Source organism: Rhynchophorus ferrugineus, unplaced genomic scaffold (genome assembly GCF_030347505.1).
Source record: "Rhynchophorus ferrugineus isolate W39M unplaced genomic scaffold, kcgeb_rfMv2 rfM5, whole genome shotgun sequence".
Classification (NCBI taxonomy): domain Eukaryota; kingdom Metazoa; phylum Arthropoda; class Insecta; order Coleoptera; family Curculionidae; genus Rhynchophorus; species Rhynchophorus ferrugineus.
The window spans coordinates 6,592,637-6,613,958 of NW_027472584.1; the positions used below are offsets into that span (position 1 = coordinate 6,592,637).

The 21,322-nt window shown below is 29.8% G+C and overlaps 1 protein-coding gene across 1 annotated transcript in view; it reads right to left on the reverse strand.

Moving 5' to 3' along the window:
* The window catches only part of LOC143197617 (zwei Ig domain protein zig-8), a 653,866-nt gene that overhangs the window by 185,136 nt on the left and 447,408 nt on the right, over nucleotides 1–21,322 (reverse strand). The window contains exon 2 of the mRNA XM_076406184.1: nucleotides 1,737–1,891. Coding sequence (XP_076262299.1) covers nucleotides 1,737–1,891 — 155 coding nt within the window. The remainder of the gene's footprint in view (nucleotides 1–1,736; nucleotides 1,892–21,322) is intronic.

A 21,322-nucleotide genomic window follows, 5' to 3' on the forward strand; every position in this document is an offset into this window, starting at 1 on the left:
CCACTGTGTTGTTCTTCTTCTAGGCTGTTTATTATTGTATTTTTTTTTAATGAGAAAGCTTCGATCTATGGGCCCAGTTCCCGTCCTTCTTCATGAATCTGGGGCTGGGCTGAGACTGGGCATGTCGCATATCTTGAGCATTAATTACTGTTGTCATCCTATTCCTCACATTTCACTCAACGTCAATACCAGCGCGTGTATATGTTGCGCAAGTCCCATTTAATACTTTATGATATAATGTTTTGAATTATTTCGTGCTTTACTATTTGTATAGCGAGATCTATATACATATACTTGTTGCTCATACTTTGAGGAATATTGAGCAGATTCCTTAAAGCCTTGCTCTCAAATCTCCCTAATATTTCTATATTGCTGTTGCTTGCTGTACCCCATAATTCAATGCTGTATGTCTAGATTAACTTTCATAGCTCAAATGGGAGCGACGACCTTCTAACTAATTTACACTACGGAGCCTGCCGTTAAATTGTTTATGCTTTGTCCAGATGTGCTTCTGTTTAGTTAATGTAGGATGCAAGATTTCATTGTATAATTTTACCGACGGAGAGATGTCTCTTCTCATAGTGTAACATGAGCAGGCTTGATTTGTTTTGCCTTTATACTCTATTGGTTAAACCATTTCTCTATTTTATTCAGATTACATTGGAGTTGGAACGAAGCAGCTTTCGGGCCGAATGTACTGAGAGGAAGACAGTGTCGTCAGCGTAAATCTCAGTCATTGTGTTCTAACTAGTTGGAAAGTCGGTAGTGTAAATCAGATACAACACCAGTCCCAGTCTGCCGCCCTGTGGGACACCATATCAAAGCAGAATATTTATCATTACACTTTGTCATGAAACTTCTTAGATTGCGGTAGGATGGGAGTTTATGATAATATAAATGTAGAAACGTCTTTGTTTCTACATTTCTATACCAGTCCATCATACCAGATATTGCCAAAGGCGTGACTTGACGTCCAAAAAGGCAGCAGAGCAGTACAGTCCTCTTTCCAGGCATCTACTGATGACATTTACAGAGTGATGTACTTGTTCAATTGTTACATAATCCTGTTAGAATCCAAATTGGTGACTTGGAATTATATTGTTTAGGTATCAATTTTGTGTTACTGATACAAAATTAATTGATGTTGAAAATATTATGGTGAATCCTATAGGGAACAGCGTGTGATGAACAATATATAGAAAATTGCTTGGAATAATATTTCTTGTGCAAAATATTTTTAATCAGTGAGAAAAGATTGTGTAAAATGGGAAAATATTAACAGGGTTCCTGGAGGGCAAATGTTGAAATTACAGAGTCGGATATTGTAGGCCGCAAATGGAAACACATTTCTGACAATATTTTCCAAAATAATGCGCATGAGTGTTGCTGAATTGCAAAATGTAATAGCGTCGAAAAATGTCAAAAGTTTCTATCCTGCAAATGAACGAAAGTGGCATGTAAAATAATGAAGTTGTTCGTTACAATTTCGTAATTTAAATTGTTATTTTATGATAAAAGTGGATGGTAACAAGGCGACGGTTTCTTCAATTTGCCGGGAAAAAGTGATAGAAGCGGAAGGGGTGAAATATTATGATTATATTTTACAACCCGTCCTCCTGCGCCCAAAACAAAACAAAGAGCTTAATAACGCAGACAAAATAAAATAAAGGAGGAAAGGGCGAGGAAATATTCCAGTGACGGTAATCCCTTTCTGTTGTAAATAGAGTAAAACTTACCGCTCTGTCTCCAAGATTCCTGACCCGGCAATGCAAATGGGCCGTTTGTCCGACGGTAGTGGTGTATTCTCTTCTCGTTGTATTATCAAAATATGGCTGCGAGAACGGTTGGTCCCAGTACGGAATGACGTGTTCCGAAACGCCTTCCGCTCGATCTGCAACAAAAAAAACGGACATTTATACTTCCGAATGCACAGCGCTGGCTTGTCCACTGCATAGTAAATCTGCTGCTAAACATCCTCCTCCGCAAAAAAAACTCGGTTTCGGTTAAAAATGGCGTTGCTGCTGTCTGGTGCATATATAACAGATTTTTACTGTGGTGGGAGGTAGGTGAAGATCGCACAATTTAGCCAAACATCTCTCTTTTAATTAAAACACTCACTTCCCAAGTAGTAATTTTCCTGCAGTCAGTTTAATTTCAACTAAACACTATCGAGAATATCTAGCAGGAACTTTTATGTATTTATTAATTAAGTAGTTAATTTCGTAATTGCTTTAATATTTTATAATTATTTTAATATCCTGATTTAGTCTAATGGATTTTGACATATTTTTTTAAAGGAGACAGCAAACAACTATTTTCTAACTAACAATATAGCTTCTGCATTTCTGTCTAGAGATATTTATGTAGGCTTGGGAGCAAAGACAAAGACAAAATATCCAAACTAAGGTGAGATTGTTAAATATACATGGAGAGACCACAGAACATATTACTCAAAAGGCTTATAACTGGATTGAGAGCAGATAAACCAACCAGAAATAACTTAATAATTAGTAGAAAACACTGACATCAGAACAAGTAATAAGAACCATGTGGATGGAAAAACTACCTGAATTTGTAAGAAACATATCGAATATTTATGATGAATGGTTTTCGCTGATATAATTATTCAAACGAATCCAAGATACAAAATGTATACTAGTTATACTAGAAAAACTATTTTATTGATCTGCAAGCTCAAATAAAATAATTGCAACAAACCTTTGGCTGTAGAGGAGGATGACAGTTACAATATAAAACCGAAGGAGATTTACAGTTGTTGTTACCATTTCATATTTTTTCTCAATTACCGTAATAGAGCACACCAAAAAGAAAAGAAAATTACTCGAATTAGAATTGAAAAAAAAATACTGGCTACTGGGAAGGAGATGTAAATTATCTGTACATAATAAGTTGCTATGTACAAGCAGATACTAAAACCTAAATGGATCTACGAAATTCAGTTATGGGGATGTTCTGCGAGAATTAATATCAACATGATACAAGTATTCCAGAATAAAGTGCTGAGAAGTATTGTGGATGCACCCAAATACTACAGGAACAGTTACTTACACAGAGACGTTCGGATTACAAATGTTAGAGAGGAAATTAAGAGATTCGTAACAAGACATTAGGAATGAAGTTTTTCCTGCGTAAACACCGAAGTATGTGTAACTCTCGAACAATAGTGAATTAGGACGTAAACTCAGGAGTAAATGTATTTATCTTTATTTTATTTTATTAGAGATTAAGTAAGGATCAATGGATCTTTCTAGATAAGTACCTAGGTTTAAGTTACTAATCTCTGCGATTGTAAGTTATTCGGCATCGACTAGTAATAATATATTAATAGAAATTGCAGTAATGTCAAATCCATTGTCGTTAACTTGTAGTCTATTGATATTGGTAATCGTCTTTTTCTAATGTAATACTAGCTTTTCTAACTATTGCTTTTTACCTTTTAGTTATTAAATGCATATTAAAGTTGTCGAAGTAATCACAATGTCAGAAATCGTACAGGCCCATCTCTTTACCAACACACATATTGAAAATATTAACCTAATCCTGCTAACTGTAAACACTCGACAATATATCAGGCCCATAGAGTGACACCTATGATCGAACCTTCTTTAGATGACGAACAAATAGACTTTGCAGTTTTCTTACATTCAGAATCACTGTTTCACAAAGTTTGGTACCCAGACTTGATACATACAGATAGACAACACATACTTCAGACTAATGCTTATGTAATCGCGGGTATGTGATTAGGTTCAGACGAACTATAGTGAATGAGAACCCCTTAAATATTGTTAGAAACAAAGTAATGGGTAACACCAGAAATATGGTTATTCAAGTTAATTTAACAAGTTATCTCAACACTTTTTGAATACTATTTAATCGCTTTTTCCTAAAACTGTATGAATAGACGACTTCACTGTAATCTGGAGGCAGTGTGGCCATATCCGTATGATGACTGAGATGGGTTTGCTCTATTTTCTATTAGATAGAAACTCTCCATCTCGTTTTGTATTACCGTTCAACAATTCGCCCCACATCTTTCCATAAAATAAAATAATAATTTAAAGTAAACTAATAGTTTGACTGATGTGCACTAATTAGCTATTTATGTTTACCCTTTTTATCAAATTTGCTACGGTTTTAAAATTACAAGATACTTATTCTACGATAGACACTTTAGACTCAACATCTATGTCCCTGATTGTAATGTTTTTTACTAATAACTTCACTGAACTAGATAAAATTATTTTACGCTCTTTAATCTTCAGACTAGCCCATCATTATCTAAAAACTGGAGAGCTTCAACATTAATGTGCTGATGGATCACGTCTTTGGACCTACTTCTTGATAACAGCTTCTACCTTCAGGATCTTATGCAGATTGTCATTAGGGATATACCGTGAAGCGTTAACGATACTTCGCAGTACCTTTTTGGAATCTTTCTATAATATTCCGATTGCTTGGTCTGGTACAACCACATAGTTGAACACTATAAGTCAACACTGGTTTCAACACTTGTTGGTAAAGTAAAAGCCTATTATATACTAACAAGCCTGAATATCTACCTAATATCCAATAAATTTGTTGTACTTCAGCTTGAGTTCTTCACATTTTTTCTTAACTTGTGGCTTCCTTCAAATTGGGTTTTACATCAAGGAAAATGTGAAATGACTTTATTTCCATACGGGACTACGTATTGATTTTTAAATGCTGGCTTATGGTATGTGTAGATAATAAACAAATATGGTAAACTTTGCATCGACTGTTTAAATGCTTCCAAAACATTTTTTCTATTTGCAACTATTTTAATCAACAAGTCAATTAAATATAAATGACAGTATTTTAAACAAACCTGGCTATATGAAACGATCTTTCGATCGATTTCGAAAACGACGATGTATTTTGATGAAGATCCCACGGGTATGAGAAGAAACAACCGTCAACCACGGTAGTGTTCCCTTACCCTTGCAACCCCAAGTACTGTGCAAGTTCGGGCGGTATAGGCCTCGTTCAAGGCAGCTTGGCTTAAGGGAAAACTCGGGCCCGGGGGGGCATAACTCTTCGCATTCAGATAGAAAATCTTAGCCTCATGAAGGGTAATTAACTTTAAATTATGACATGTTCTATTTAATAAACAAAGTTTTGTAGTAAAAAACCGATAAATCTATTCCTCCGACACATACATAAGTAGTGTTACAGATCCGCAAATTTTATTGGAATGAAATGCTTTCTGGATTGTGGTAACCCACAATTTAATTGAAGAAAGAAGAAGAGATTTTGTCTTTATGCTGATCAGCTTTATCGATATCACCAGAGCTTTGATGAAAGCTGAGCTGAAATACAGTTAAAAAATTACCCAATACGAGATATCAATTAAATATTCTAATTAATATAAATTAGTTAAGATTAATTAGCAGTTCTAGTAATATATTATGAATATATATATATATATATATATATATATATATATATATATATATATATATATATATATATATATACATATCATAAAACAGGAGATATTTAAAAAGCATATACGAGAAAATTAAATAAATTCCAATTAAGTTTCAATATAAAAAGACTACATAAATTATTATTTATTATGCATTACTGGGGCCGATAATTGTTGCTTTTTTCATCATTACTACCTCGTGAATTTTTATCAAAAATTCAACTCTTATTTGGTTTCATAAGTATAGGATACACCAGATTTACTTCCGTTAGACTTGATGTTCCATAAAAGTTTAAAAAAAACTGTTTTTCTTGGTTTTTGTGTCTGTGGAAAAGCAGAGACCAAAGGAGCTTTGGGTTGCTGTAAAGAATATCTCCAAGAAATATTTCTACCTGCACATAATCCATTCTATTACCACAGCTGCACATAAAGTTGGTGTTGATGATGAAATTTATAAAATAACTTGACAAAGATAGAGATTGCTTCAAATATTGGTCTCTTCTTTTGAGGTCTCTCAGAAGCAAAGGTCAGGGAAGGTGCTTTCATCAGATCTGAATTAGGGTCTTTTCACTGATCCACAAGTTATAGCTGATACTCAAAAAGATGGATGGATTGATTTTAAGGACGCCATATAGAAATGTTTAGGCAATCAACGGCACTGACGATAAACAAATCGTCAAAAGAATGCTAAAGGCATTTCAATTTTAGGTTGACTAATAATACACTTTATTTATTCCCACCTAGACTACTTTCCAAAAAATTTGGGAGATGCGAGTAAAGAGGATATTAAAGATATGGATATTAAAGGTATGGAGAAAATATACTAAGGAAAATGGAGTGTCCCAATGATATTAGGCCACTGTTGTATGCTTCAGAGAGACCTTCCAGATTCTTCCCACAAGCGAAAATATACAAAGAAGAGCATTACTGGGAAAAAAATGGTTTTAGAGTGAGAACAGTGTGATAAAGAATGCCTTCCAAGAAACATTGGTACCTCCACATAAATTTCGTTTAGTACCATTTTCAAAGTTTCCAGGCCTCTAAGAAGCAAATGTGAAGGAATTCATAACGACTATAACGGATCTTCAAAGGGAAGGGTGGATTTCTTTTAAGAGACATATTCAAGCAATCATGAATACTCTAACTATAAACAAATTGTCAAAATAATACTTCACTCATTCCCAGCTTGACTACTTTTTGGGAAATTTTGAACAAGTGATTGAAGATCAAGGTACACGAATTCATCAGAACATGAAAGAGATGGAAAAAAGATGTCAAGAAAAATGGAACGCCTAAATGATATTATGCTACTGTTGGATGCTTCAGAGAAACCTTCCAGATTATTTCCACAAGCGAAAATGTACAAAGAGGGACCTCACTAGAAAAAAGGTTTTAGTTTGTGCTACTGAACGTGTATTAGATAAAAAAGATGCATCGTTAATGATTTGTAAATATGATAATATTTTTCAACTATATTTATTTTAATGTAAGAACTCGTTTAACACATTTACCGAAATTGTCAAGAAACGTGTCATTCTATGTTAAAAAAGTCATTTATGGATTCAACATACTCAAAACCATTGAAATTGCATAACAAAATCTGAACAGCTACATTACAATATACAGTACATTTATTAATATACATTATATTTCTATAATATATCGTGGTTATATTTTTTATATTATTTTTTTTTATTATAGAGATTTATCAGAATTAAAATACGAGTTTTTTGCGACAAGAGATATAGACTAACTATTATATATTATTTGATACTAAAGTATATGATTGAAAAATAGACAGTAATTATTTTAAACTTAATAAACTTAATATATATATATATATATATATATATATATATATATATATATATATATATATATATATATATATATATAATAATCAATTATAAGTATAAAAAGCAAATTATTATTGAGTCCTAAGATTTTATTAATAATATTCTATTTTTGAAAAACTTTTGGTAATGTTTCTAGGCATTTTGTAGTATATAACGTGTTTAATATAAGCTTGAGAAATATCGTTTTTGCCAAATTAACGTTATTTATTATTCTTGCTCTGAAATAAATTAGATTAATCCGTTTGAGTTTAGATAGTTTCAAATACACAACACTGGCTTGTCCACTGCATAGTAAAATCTGGCGTTCACCATTCTGGCTTGAAAAAAGTTCGGTTAAAAATGGCACTGGCGATGTCTGGTGCATATATAACGTTTTTTTTTACAGGAGCGGTGGTAGCTGAAGGTCGCACAAGCAAACAATTTCGTTCTATTTAAAGAAAATGTCCACGTTTCGACTTCTATTTAGTTTTTCTTAAGGCTATCACATACGCAGTACCCACAGATAAACGTATTCAGATAAAACAACTTGTTAGAACAGAACTCATCGGAAAAACTCCTTCGATATACTGCTCGAGATAAGAACGATTGATAGGCACAATACTATCTTTTGAAACTTTTCTTCATCATTTGTTTATAAATGTTTCCACTATTCATGTGCACTATAGCTTTAGTTAGCCATTTTCTTTCAAATTACGTCATGATATAATACATTTTGAAAATTCAGTCTTAAAATCTAATTTTGATATTGACACTGAAGGTTTCTTCAATTTAATTATTAAGTTGATAAATAAATTCGCGGAAATGACAAAATGTTAAATTATATCTACTTTATTTTTCCGTATATTTTTCCTAAACCTTAATGTACTTATTTGAATGACCTGACATTCCTTAAGGTCTGCAAAGTACCCTTTACCTTCTACCACTACTCGTTGTCACAGTCTGATGTCACTCGTTTTCTACGACAGAATTTTTGAAGGCATGAAAATTCCACCTTCTAGCAGCATATGGTGGAACATTATTTTAGTAAACTATGACTTAAACTAAACCAGATCATAATGTTGTCGTTTATAATTCACCTTTCATCTTCCTTAATTATTCTTTGACTCAATATCGATTTTCAGTACTTACCATCACATTACCTGGAGTTAATGAGCTTTTAGTGTTTCGGTCAATGGAGATAAGACGAAATGAAACAGTGGTGTTTACATTATGTGACCGTTATTTATCGAAGTAACATAAAAATGTGGAAAATACAAAATAGATAAAACGGATGGCAGCGGTGTTACCTGGAGACGAGGCTTGGGCAGTCGATGGTAGCACGTCTAAACCAAACTATGGTCGGTTACTGAATCATCGAAATACCCTACAATAACATCCCAAATAAACGTTTCGGGGTTGCCAGTTATCCGTTATCGTGTTCTAGTTGTCTCTGCTGGCACCCCAACCGTGTTCAACATCTGGGATTATATGTATGGGTAACTTGTTTACCGTTATTCCATGATGTAAAATTCGACATGCCTCAAGGTCGATGGAAGCTTTTCAATCGCTTTTGAAGCTTTTTTCTTTTTTGTGATAAAGTTTCCATCATTCGCTTCAAAAATTGATCGCTTTTTTCAATCTTTCGATATCCAGTTTTATGTAAAACGTTCAAAACTATCTTATGGTTGATGTTAGGTTCCATTGTGGAGAGAGATGAAATATGTCAGACTACCTCGATGTGTCAAAGAATATTATCGATTTTTTGACGAAATCTTTAAAATAAACTAATCAAAATTTGCGAACCGATTCTGATTAAAGTCAGTTAAAAGTCAAATTGGACTCTTCATTTCTAAAACGCAAATGTGGCTTCATAGAATAAGTATTACTAGAGACATGCTCCTTTAAAGCTATCTAGTAAGATCTGATATGATCGAAACTTACCTTTATTACGACCTAATATTAGTACTTTTTATTATTATAATATGATTACTAAATATACACATAAACTACTCTTTCTTAAATTATCTTATGGTATCTGACAATTTTTTGGTTTAATTTAGTTTCATTACAATTTACATTGAACGTTTGGTACAACAGACAAATAATATGTGGAAAATAAAGATGATAATTATGACGATATCGTTTGTCAAAATATTAGTGAGGATTATCTCTTGAACCTTGAACAATCCACTAACCTTATCTCGAAAAATAACGAGACACTCTTGACAAAATAGAGTTTTCTTTATTTCAGTTTCCAGATATCTATCATATTTTATATCGATTTTGTGCCCTTTATAAACTATTCATAAATGAAAAAATCTATTAAATTATATAAAAATATATCCTGATTTTCCAGATTCAATGGTAGTGCCTCTAATTACATTTCGATGTCTGTTTTATAAATGGCTTTATCATAATTAATTTTATTGGTTTATGTACGCTCCTCTAATTTCTTGTATCATTTAAATTCCTTTGAATAAAGGCATTTTTATGCTGCTATTGTTTCGCGTTGGCATAAAATTTTAATGAAATCTTGGCTTTTTCGTGACTTTCATTTATACAACTCATCGGTTAGAAATTAATTTGTTGGCAAAAAAAGATCTAATTTAAATTTGTAATAATCATTTCGGGTTGTCTCTTAAAATTTTTCTTATATTACTCAATGGCGAAGAAATATCTGAAGTTTTTCATGCCATATATAAACAAGAAATGTTCTCGATGTTTTTTTTGCTAACGATAATGTCTGCGACTGTGGGCTTTTTCTAATTCGTTGATTTAGGAATCATATCATTATATAGTTCATTTGTAGAAAATTATCATATATTTAATTGGAATAAAGTTTGGTTATTTTGTATTATTAAAACAAATATTAAATAAAATGATTTATAATCAATTAATTAATTAATTAATTAATTAATATCATCAAAAAATTCTTTGGGAATTAATAAATTAGGATTAAAAAGTCATTACAAAATAATCATTTAAATGTCAAATATATATTTTAATAGAATGACCTAAATTTAGTTTAAATCAAACTAATAAAAACAAATTAAATTACAGGCATGCGTCTTCCATATAGACATAGATAAAACAAGTTTGTGTAGCAATATGAAGATTTCTGTCATAAAATTTATAAAATCTTAAGTTAAAATAAAATTAGTGAGAACTCCTATTCTACCTGCTATATTCACCAGATTCTGCTCTTTCTGATCAATGTGGAAATACCTGGTTAAACACTTCTTTCAATCCTATGAATATATAGAGAAATTAATATATTACTTTTACAAATATTGCTGTTAAAAATAAATTATATTTAATTTAATAATAGAATATTATTTCCAACAATTATAAGCGCAACACTAGCAATATTATGAAACTAATTTTAAAATTGTTAACTTATTTATGCATTTTTATTGATATATCATGTATTGCTAATGGAATATTTTCATAGTAGGGACGACTTTTTAGAAATAGTAAATTGCTTCAAAGGTAATCTCTCTTCTATTGAAAATGTCAGTCATCTGACAAGTTGGATCTATAACGAATAAAATTTTAATTTCGCTTTTATCGGATTCTTTCTATGACCTGAATTTTTATTAGTTTCATCCCAGAACTAAATCTTCCGTTTCCTTTTCGAAATACTAAATTTAAACGTAAATTAATTGAATGATTCACACCAAATCAAACACTATCAGGTTTCGAATTAATCTTTCTTGTCGAACAATGGTTATTTGCTGTTTATTTTTATTCAATTTTGGCAATATATTTTATTGGATTGCCTTCAAAACCTACATGAAAAGCCATATTGATAACCATATAACATTTAACAGCCACCGTATTCTCCAGATATTGTCTATGGGATAACCGAGAAAAAATATAAATATTGTAAGTTTCCTTGTCAATATAATTGGATAAGTCTTGAAATTGTTTATTTTCTACCTCCAGGATATTTTAATGACGCTGTAACGATTTTAATATTTCGAACTTTTATTCAATATTTTTAACAAGTTGTTTCAACAGCAAACACCTTTTGAAAACCATTGAGCGTTAATAAATATAATCTGGAATTTTGTATAAAAAAAACTCGTACTATTCTATTATTTGGAAGGTAATAATTTAGGATATATAAGAATTATTAACGGTTTGAATATCAATAGAAAGTAGTTTAGAAGAACGTAATAACTATAAAACATTTTCTGATGATCTCTCTCGATAGTTGTTTAATAAAAATTAAAGGAGAATTTTATGATTAACGTATTTTTCATAGTTAAATGAAAGATAATGCAGAAAAATAATTGGTTTTTATTGATAGTAGGATATCTCTTATTTCCGGAAAACCTGCGATTAATTACTTTAAAATAAAATAAATAGGAATACAAAATTATGAAGCTATTGCTCATTGTGAATTATTTAAAACTATAGTTTGTTTTTTATTTAGTTTTATAGTTTTGTTAAAAGATTTATGTGCTGCAACTTTGACTATAAAATTAAATATAAATATATGCAAATTACATGCTTATAAAATGTAAGAAACTATAATAACTCAACTTTGATTTATCATAAAAAAATTATATCAATATAAATAAATCAAACTCATTAAGTTTTAGCAGATGATACTTTTTGTTGAATATATGTATTTGCATATTAGAAATAATAAATATAGTGTGGTGTAGTAGTGAATAAATTAATTTAATATATAATAAAACATAAACAATTTAAGTCTTGTCAGTTCACGAGAAAAAACATTTTTTTGTTAAGGTTTTGTGAATCGTGGATGTAAAAATAAGACAGTTCGTTACATCGTTGAAATAATAAACGTAGCGTGGTGTATTAGTGAAAAAAAAAGGCTAAATCGTAAAAAAGGCAATAGAACTTATACGAGGTATTTCCAATAGCCTATTTGGAATCTGTCAAGTTTTTCAATGAATCTCCTGGAATCCAACTCATATCCCAAAAGATTCGTGACTGAAAACTAAACTACATCAAATGCTGGCGACCATTAGGGAATTATTCTCAGCACGACCTATCCATTTCATCGAATATTGTTTATATTTCTTTTAGCCCCTTATGTTATTTAAACAAAAGATGGAAATTCGTTTATTACTGCCTCTCGATTTTCTCGAGATTTATATAAAAATTGAGCGAGGATTGATTTCGATTCGCAACACATCAATTTAACGGAAATAATAACCAATTAAAATAAAATGCCGTAATCTCTTAGCATCACCAACAGCTGCGAGGGCTTCAGACTTTTGGACATAAACTTAATTACTTCACTACCTGTGTGGCAGAATATTTACTGTCTCGCGTTACATCAAGGTATTATTAATCGTCTGAACTCACAGGTGATTAGGGTATCGATAGTAATTTAAAAAAATATATTTTCCGAGCTAAAATAAACCTGATAAAGATTTGCTGTATTAATCGCTTAATCATTTAAAGAAATTATATGTTCAAGGTTAGATATAAAATATTACTAACGCATAGAAGTACTACCGTGTTTGATTCATATGTCGAAATAAGTAATAAAAAGCAGGGTCTTGAGAGAATGGCGGGTGGGGTAACACTTCCCATATTAATGTTTCGAAGTATATTTTCGCCGGTTTTACAACACCATGGTTAAGTCTAACATTGTTGTGCCCTTTCGCGTAGTTCTTGGCTCAAACGTGTAATTTGTAGTTGTTAGCGATCTCCGTTGGTTCTTTTATTAGGGTTAAGTAGCTCTTAGAATATCACACAAACTGAACTCACCAAATACAGATCATTAGCTTGGAGCTATGGATATTCAGCTTTGTCGTTGATGTTGACTCATGACCAGGTCCCATGCATGTTTTTGTTGTGGATTATCAAAATGGACCTACTTTTTATCACCAGTAACAATGCGATTCAAAACACCCTTTTGCCGTTGAAGTTTTACACATGATCAAATGCATTTCAATGTCCCTTGGCTTCGATTTATATGGCACAATATATCCAATCTTTTGTATCACTCCCATGTTGTTCAAAACGAGCGAATGGGAAATGATTTATTGTGTTACTCCCAACAACTCTGCGTATACATCTTGCGTTTTATATTGATCATAATTGTAATGCCTTGAAATCCTCTTCTTAATTTTCGTTTTGATCATCGAAAACCCTCTTTATCGTTGGTGTCAAAATAACCAATTTTAAAACATTGAGACCTGTACTTACGTCTTGAAATCGATGGCGTATGGTTTCCATAAGCTTTACGCGGAATTCTATAACGGCTGCTAATGGCCTTTTTCTTCAAATTGAAGCAAAAAAATAAAAAATTTCCTGTACTTGTTAAAAACTCAGATATTTTCAACGCACTCAAAAGTTTGTTTTTTCACACTTCAACAACATGACATATATTGAAAAGTGAAGTCTGCCAGTGAGCCTTCAACATGAAGTTGGTTACAAATGTACCAACAATATTTGAAAAATGATAACTGGTAGTTTATCTAATTGGAGATACAAATAATTATACCCATAAATCTACCAAACCAATTTACGCCATGTTCTGAAAGTATTTAGGGGCGTAAAGTATATTTAATCGGTATTACTCATTATCCACAATTTTCATACAATGTCATGTATATAACGTCAATTATATATCTGAAATAATGGGAAAAAATATTGTATATAAAGAATGTAATATCATAGGTTTTTAAATTATGTTTAAATTTTTACTTTACGATAATTTCACATTATTAAAATATGAAGATTAGGTACTTATTCGTTTGTAATTTCTTTACATTTTCTCTGTAAAGTTCGTCGCATAGCTTTTTCTCAAATACGATGCATTTTATTGTTATCTGTGAAGCGACTGATAGTGATCATCCATCATGTTATTACCGGTATCGTTTCCTTATCTCTTTTATGTTTTGATAAAACCATTACTATTCATACGTTTTCAAAGAGAAAGATAATATGGCTGTACAAGAACTTGACTTTAAGGCATCCAGTAGCAAAATAGAAATATGAGTGAGTTAAATTTATAATCAGGTGTTAATTGCTAAACATTGGTTTTGAAATGCAATATTTATGAATGAGTGTGACTTAACATCTAATTTTCAGATGTAAGATGTAATATTCTGGAAGAAGAAGGGCGTGGCTATGTGAGTGATAATACGTGAAATTGGAGCCATACCAATGAGCCTATGGAAATAATTGACACAAATTATGTAACAAGGTAATAATTACGTAATAATAATATAAATATAATATTTTAGCCATACATCGCCACATTATCCAATAGTGTATATAAGAATAGATATTTATTGATTCAAGGATATGATTGGACACATGATTAATATTCATCAGAAAAATTCAATAAAATAATTCAGACTATTAAAACAAATAAAGATAAATTAAATTACTAATTACGGGTTTATGCGATTCTTCATCTTGAGTTTGAAGATATGGTGATCAATTCCAATAATATTGCCGAAATAATGAAACAAGAACACTTTTGAATGTATGATTAAAAATATAATGGTTATAACAGATTGAAAAACCGCATCAACATTAAAGTAAACGAGCAATTCTAGTCATTATTAAATATATATTATATCTATATACTACAAATGTTTATAATTTGTATCCATAAATAAAATAAATTTACTACAAAAGACTATAATATACGTTGAATTAAAGAAAAACAAATCAAGGCTAGTCAACCTAGGATTGTATTGAAAACCATACATCAATCCCATCAATTAATTTATTCTCAAAACAGAAAAAAAAAACACTGAAATTAAACATTCATTCTACCATTCAGATTGTTTGTAGAATGTATATGTAAATTTGTTTTTCCTTTTGGGGTGTTGAAATTGTAATTAGCCGAAAACAATGCAAAAAAAACATATCAAAGACAAATTAGGCATGTTTAAAATGGGACAAAAAGAATGAGGGGAATTTAATTTCCGTTATCTCGTGTGTATGTTTGCGTTTTTGTTTATGTATCTGCAAGTTTACCAGCAAGAAATATTAGTAGTGCCGGTTTTTGCGTTAGGCTCACATATATATCTAGAAAACATATATAAACAAACGGATTTGTGGAATATACAACTGTCTGTATGTGTGAAATATTAATAAAATTTGAGCTGGAATTTAATGTAACGTGGTATTTGTCTTAGTTCGGTTTAAATCTTATTTATATGTGAGTGGATCTAAATTCACCATGTTCTCTTGAGTTTATTCTATTTTTTACATTATTGTTTTAGCTCTACCTGCTTTAAAGTAATTTTATTAGAAGATAAAGTTGTTTGATTAAGATATTGTGTACGTAAAGAAGTAATTCAGTTTTTTAAATCATACTATAGTATTTTGTTTTTAGACATAATTTAAAAATGAAAACTATCATACTTTTCTAAATATGATTATATTTTATGCATTCTAGTTAAATAATACTTATAAAATGAAAATAATAGATACCAGTATTATTATTTGATTAACTAATTATTAGTTATCTTAATTTTTCATAGATTAGATGTTTGACCACTCTGGTCCTTCTTTTTCACTTTACACAGGCCTTTATTAAAAAAATTTGGTAAATCCATAATATTAAATGGAAAATATTTTTCATCATTTACTGTAATTTAGTTAGCCATATATCTGGCCATATAGCGATACCATGTCGAAAGGATTCTGTTGGTTTGGCAACGATCGAATAATTGATACATTTTTATTATGGCGATGCTGTCTGATGGTTGAGTTGGGTGTTGCAGAACTTTTAATTCTGGTAACAGTGTATCTTCAACTCTTGCAGCGTCCTGGCCTAGTATTGTCATTCAAGAGGCTGATTTTGAGTCTGTTGCTTGATATTGCTGTTTTTTTTGCAACAACACTTCATCGATTTGTTGATTGTTAAGTTTATTCAGCAACTGCTAAACTGTTTGAAATTTCCAGACCGTGTATTTTCAATGAAATCATAATCATATCTATTTTAAATTGTTGAAAAGACCAAAACTAAAACGGCCTTGGAGCGCAGTTGCCTTCAAATTGAACAACAAATGAAATGAACGTTGACATTTTTTTTGTTCCATGTTTAAATTATACCCTGAATAACCCAATAATATTTAATGGAAAACTGTTAATTTATATAGAGAAATAGGTAGTCTAACAGTTTATTGAAAAACATTTATTTATTATGACAAAACCTGTTGAACCAAAATGATAGCTGAATTCAAGTGGTCCGTATATCATTATTGCGTAGCAAGTTAACATTAACAATATCCAATTGTCCAATCAGTCGTAAATTTATTTTCCAATTAAATCGCATGATCTGTTTCCAGGTAGGAAAAATAATCATATTAAAAAACAATCTTTCAGATCCGGCTTGTCCATCCTGTCATTCTGCGTCTTTAATCTGTTCTGATTAGGAATTTATCCTAGCGGAATTAAAATCCCATATCGTTTAAGATTTAATCCCGGGATATAATTTTTCTGGAAGTGACACAGAACGGATTTGGCCATGCGTAAGACACAATCAATAAATTTAATTATAGGTCAACGGCGTCAGGTGATATTTTGTAATTTCAACGGTTTTGATTGAGGGATTTTAGATATTTGTTGTTGAGCACTAGCCCGATACGACATTAATTAAGCGACATAATTATTGAATTATGTGTTTTTTTTTCGTTATGAAACGTTCATTGCTTATGTTCGCATTTCCCCACTTTCAATAGGTATAAAATATATACATATATACATATATATATATATATATATATATGTATATATATATATATTTATATATATATATATATATATATATACATATATATATATATTTTTTTGTTTTTTTGAAAAATGTTACATTGTATTTTTTAAGTCCTTTACTGAGTATTAGATTCATTAACTTTTATCAATACAGGTAGAGATCAATGCTTCTTGTTGGGAGAAAGCGGCTTTTGATTAATCACATACTAGTGTAGCCAAAAAAAAACCAATACAATCTCTCAGAACTTCATTTATGTATATTATCTCTAGTAGACTAAGCTGTTAATAATAATTCCAATTCAATGTTATACGTCGCTTTTCTTAAAGCTATTGGTTTTAAGAAGCCGCAATTATGGAACAATAACTATTGTTTTGTTTAGACAACAATGTGCCAAAATCCCCTACCCCTACAAGAACTTCGTTTTGAATAGAATCAATATATCGAAACCAAATCCAAGAAGATAATTCATTAATTCAACAGTTGTTTCAATTAATGGACTTTTTCATAAGTGAAAAAATTCATAACCTCAAAACTTTTCATTTCAAAAGTATTAATTTCTTAATGTTTATAAGATATTGCAAAACTTCTAATTTATAGTTATAAGGAGATGGAGAATATTATTCATTCAAATTATATAGAATATTAGACATTTATTATACAGAAATTCAAATTTTATTTGTGTATGTTAATAGATTGTACATTTTAAATAGTGTTTTGATTTTTGTTATTATATCTGTTATCTGTAAAAAAATAATATATTTCTTTAAAATTTTAGTAAAAATGTAAAAGATTCTGCTACAGGGATCATAATAGATTCGTATTAACAAGCCATTAATGGTATAATAAGATACTGTTGATCGCCATGTAGTCGAAATTTGACCAAAATGTATTAATTTAATGATACTTCTCTCATAATTGACTAAAGCAAATCACTAATCATATGTTGAAATTACTAAAATTTGTTTTGTCAATATTTTCAATATAATATCAGATACATATTTGATATATAACATTAATTACATTAACAAAGGTCTGCATATTAAAATATATACAAATTATCTCAAGAACTAATCTTTTTAAATGGAACTTAATTAAATATAATTTCCATTAAGTCTTAATAACCAACAAATTCTTAATAAGTTTAAATTACAAGATCACTGGACCTTATAACAAAAGTATAATAAAGTAATCAAATAATTTATGTTATAATCATGAATATAGAATATTAAATGAAGCTAAACATATTTGCATATTAATTAAAACAATAACACAATTAAGCATTTTATTTTTTACAATATAAAGATTATATTTAAGTATGACGCAATTAAGTAATTAATGTATTTATAGTCTATAAATTAACTATTAACTTCTCAAAACTTAGGCCTATAAAGTAAATAACTAAAATAATTGAAAAAAAAGTTCAAAGAATAAATTGTTATATAGTTACATATCTTATTGCACTAAACACACAAGTTAAACATCTTATTATATATAAACGGTTTAAAATATTTACCAATTAGTGTTAATAATTCATAATTCTTTCATTTGTCCCTAGTGTTACTCAAATTGTGTAGTTTGTTACACTTTATCTGCATATTTCCAATAATTAATTTATGTATTAATACAATTTTAATTTTTTATACATAATTTTCACCTACAATATGTATTGAAAAATAATACATTTAATAGAAAACTGGGCTTATTTGATGAAAGAATAATTTCTAATGACTAATGAAACCTGAAATGGATTATAAGGTAATGCCAATAAAATTTACAGAAAAATCTTATTAAAATTTATAATTACCTCTAATATAATGATATGCTGTGTCTCCAGAAGCTTATCAATTAGTACCATTTCTTAAGTTTATCTGATATAACTTGATATTATAATTCTAAAATTGAAAATGGCTTGATTGATGCTTGCATTATGAATCTGGCAAAGCAACTTACAACGTAACCAAAGCACGATTCTTGTTGTTCTGGAATTTTGTTAATCTACATTAGGATGAAATTTTCGGTTATATGATGTTTTTCTTCCACAGTTGAATATATCTTCCAATAAAACGGACCCATTAATTTGTTGTCCCAAACAATAATGCAAAATGTAATTTCATAAGATTATACTTTTCTTAATTGTTAAGTCTATATGGAAATAACTACAAGTAATACAATATAATTAATACACGATATACTCTGGTCGACCAGGTAGAATGAAAATATAGCTCAAAATATTTGTTTATATATCATGTGTCACCGATGTAGCGTTTTATTGAAAATTAACTTATTAGTAAGGCATATTATAGAAAAATTTTAAACCTAAAAATTATTTTTCAATATATGCTTTAACGGTGCCAAATTACAAACATCTCGGTGCTCCCGTTTTCCTCAAAAAGGGAGGCAAAATTTTCGCTAAGCCGATTAATATATAGATATGTGGGGATTATTTCATATGAACTAAATATATACATATAACCCTTATTACTAACGTAGTATAAAATAAAGTGCAAAATTTATAAACAAAAATTATTCAAAAAATATTTTATTAATCTTTCTGTTTACACAAAATTAAATACCCAAAGAAATGTATTCTTTTCTGTGCTGCATGCTTCGAAACGTTTTATTATTCTTTCTTTAGCAAAACATGCTTCATAATATATAGTTATAATTCTATATATACTATATGTAACTATATATATATATGTATATATATATATATATATATATATATATATATATATATATATATATATAGAATATATATAATTATATTTAGAATTTGTAGTGACCAATAATTAGGAGCTCAATCTATTATTATCTAATATCTTGTCTGTTTTTTAGTGATAGAATTTTCCACGAATTAAACATAATTTATTAAACCATGAAGGCATTTTGTTTTAAAATACATTTTGGCAAATTATCATTAGAAACATTAACGCTACAATAGCCTTTATGGGATGTGGATATGTATTGTTTGAACAACTTAGTGTTCTAGTATATTACTACCAATATATTGTTCTAATTTTTACAGTATTTAGAAAAAATACAATGAGAAACAGTATGTATAAGGAAGTATGACATTTCCATTTTATAATATTTTGATTTTAAATTAACTAGATATTTTGGACACCGAAATATTATATCAAAATACAATAAATTAATTTATTGAGGAGAAACGAAACAAAACAATAGAAGACAGGAAAGAAGCCAGACTAAAATAGTTTGATCATATTCAGAGTGAAGATATATGAGAAATAACGCATTAAATCTACAAGAAAAGAGAAAATCCGATTTGATGAAGACAGGGATAGAAAAAGTGAACAAAGAGAATAGAGTGAGAACGAGAATGGAATCAGATGAATGGGAAATGATGAAAGAATGGAGAAAGGAAGAAGGCGTGAAGAAAAGTGGTAATGCGGTATTCATTCATTTAATGCTCAATTTCATTCCATGGTGCTTTATGCTGAGATGGATTTTTATTAATTTTAATGAGGACTTTGCTTGATCTTTAGAATAATTTACTTATAGTTTTTTTGTCAAAAATTAATGAAAATTTAATAATGTAAGCAAGGTTAGCATTTCTCATTGAAAAGTATATAGTAAATAAATATTGTGAATATTAGAAGGGTAGGCGAAATGGGTTTAATTCATGCTAGGTTTGATATACATTATACATAATAATCGTGGTTGGATAATAGTTTGATAATATAATGTACAAATATAAAAAAACTAATTTCAGTTATTAATACGTATGAAAAACGATGCATTATGCCTGATGGTGCGTAAGACACAATCAATAAATTTAATTATAGGCCATCGGTGTTAGGTGATGGTTTGCAATTTCAACGGTTTTGATCTGGGATTTTGACCGCTTGTTAATGGTAACTGGACAATTGGCCCATGTAAAATTAATTAAGGGACCAAACTGCGCCCGCATAACCACTCCCCATCAGGTTTTTTTGTGTGTTATTTTACGCATTCTTATTAAACGACTCGAATAAATAACACTTAAAGGTGTGGCCTTCTAATGCCGCAATACTGCTTTGATTAAGCGTTCGCCTTTTTCGCAGGACTATAGCATTTTTTGTTACCTTTTCACCTTTTAACCCATTTACTGTCCTACGGTTGCGAATTTACATTTACAAATCCAACTGTGGAATTGTCATTTTTCTACGGTATATATTAAGATAACGGTATAAACTATAATTGGAACCAATATCTGAGAATACATGTATTTCAAATTCATTTATATTTACAGCATCTTGTTTTTTTTTGGTGAAAATACTATAGAAC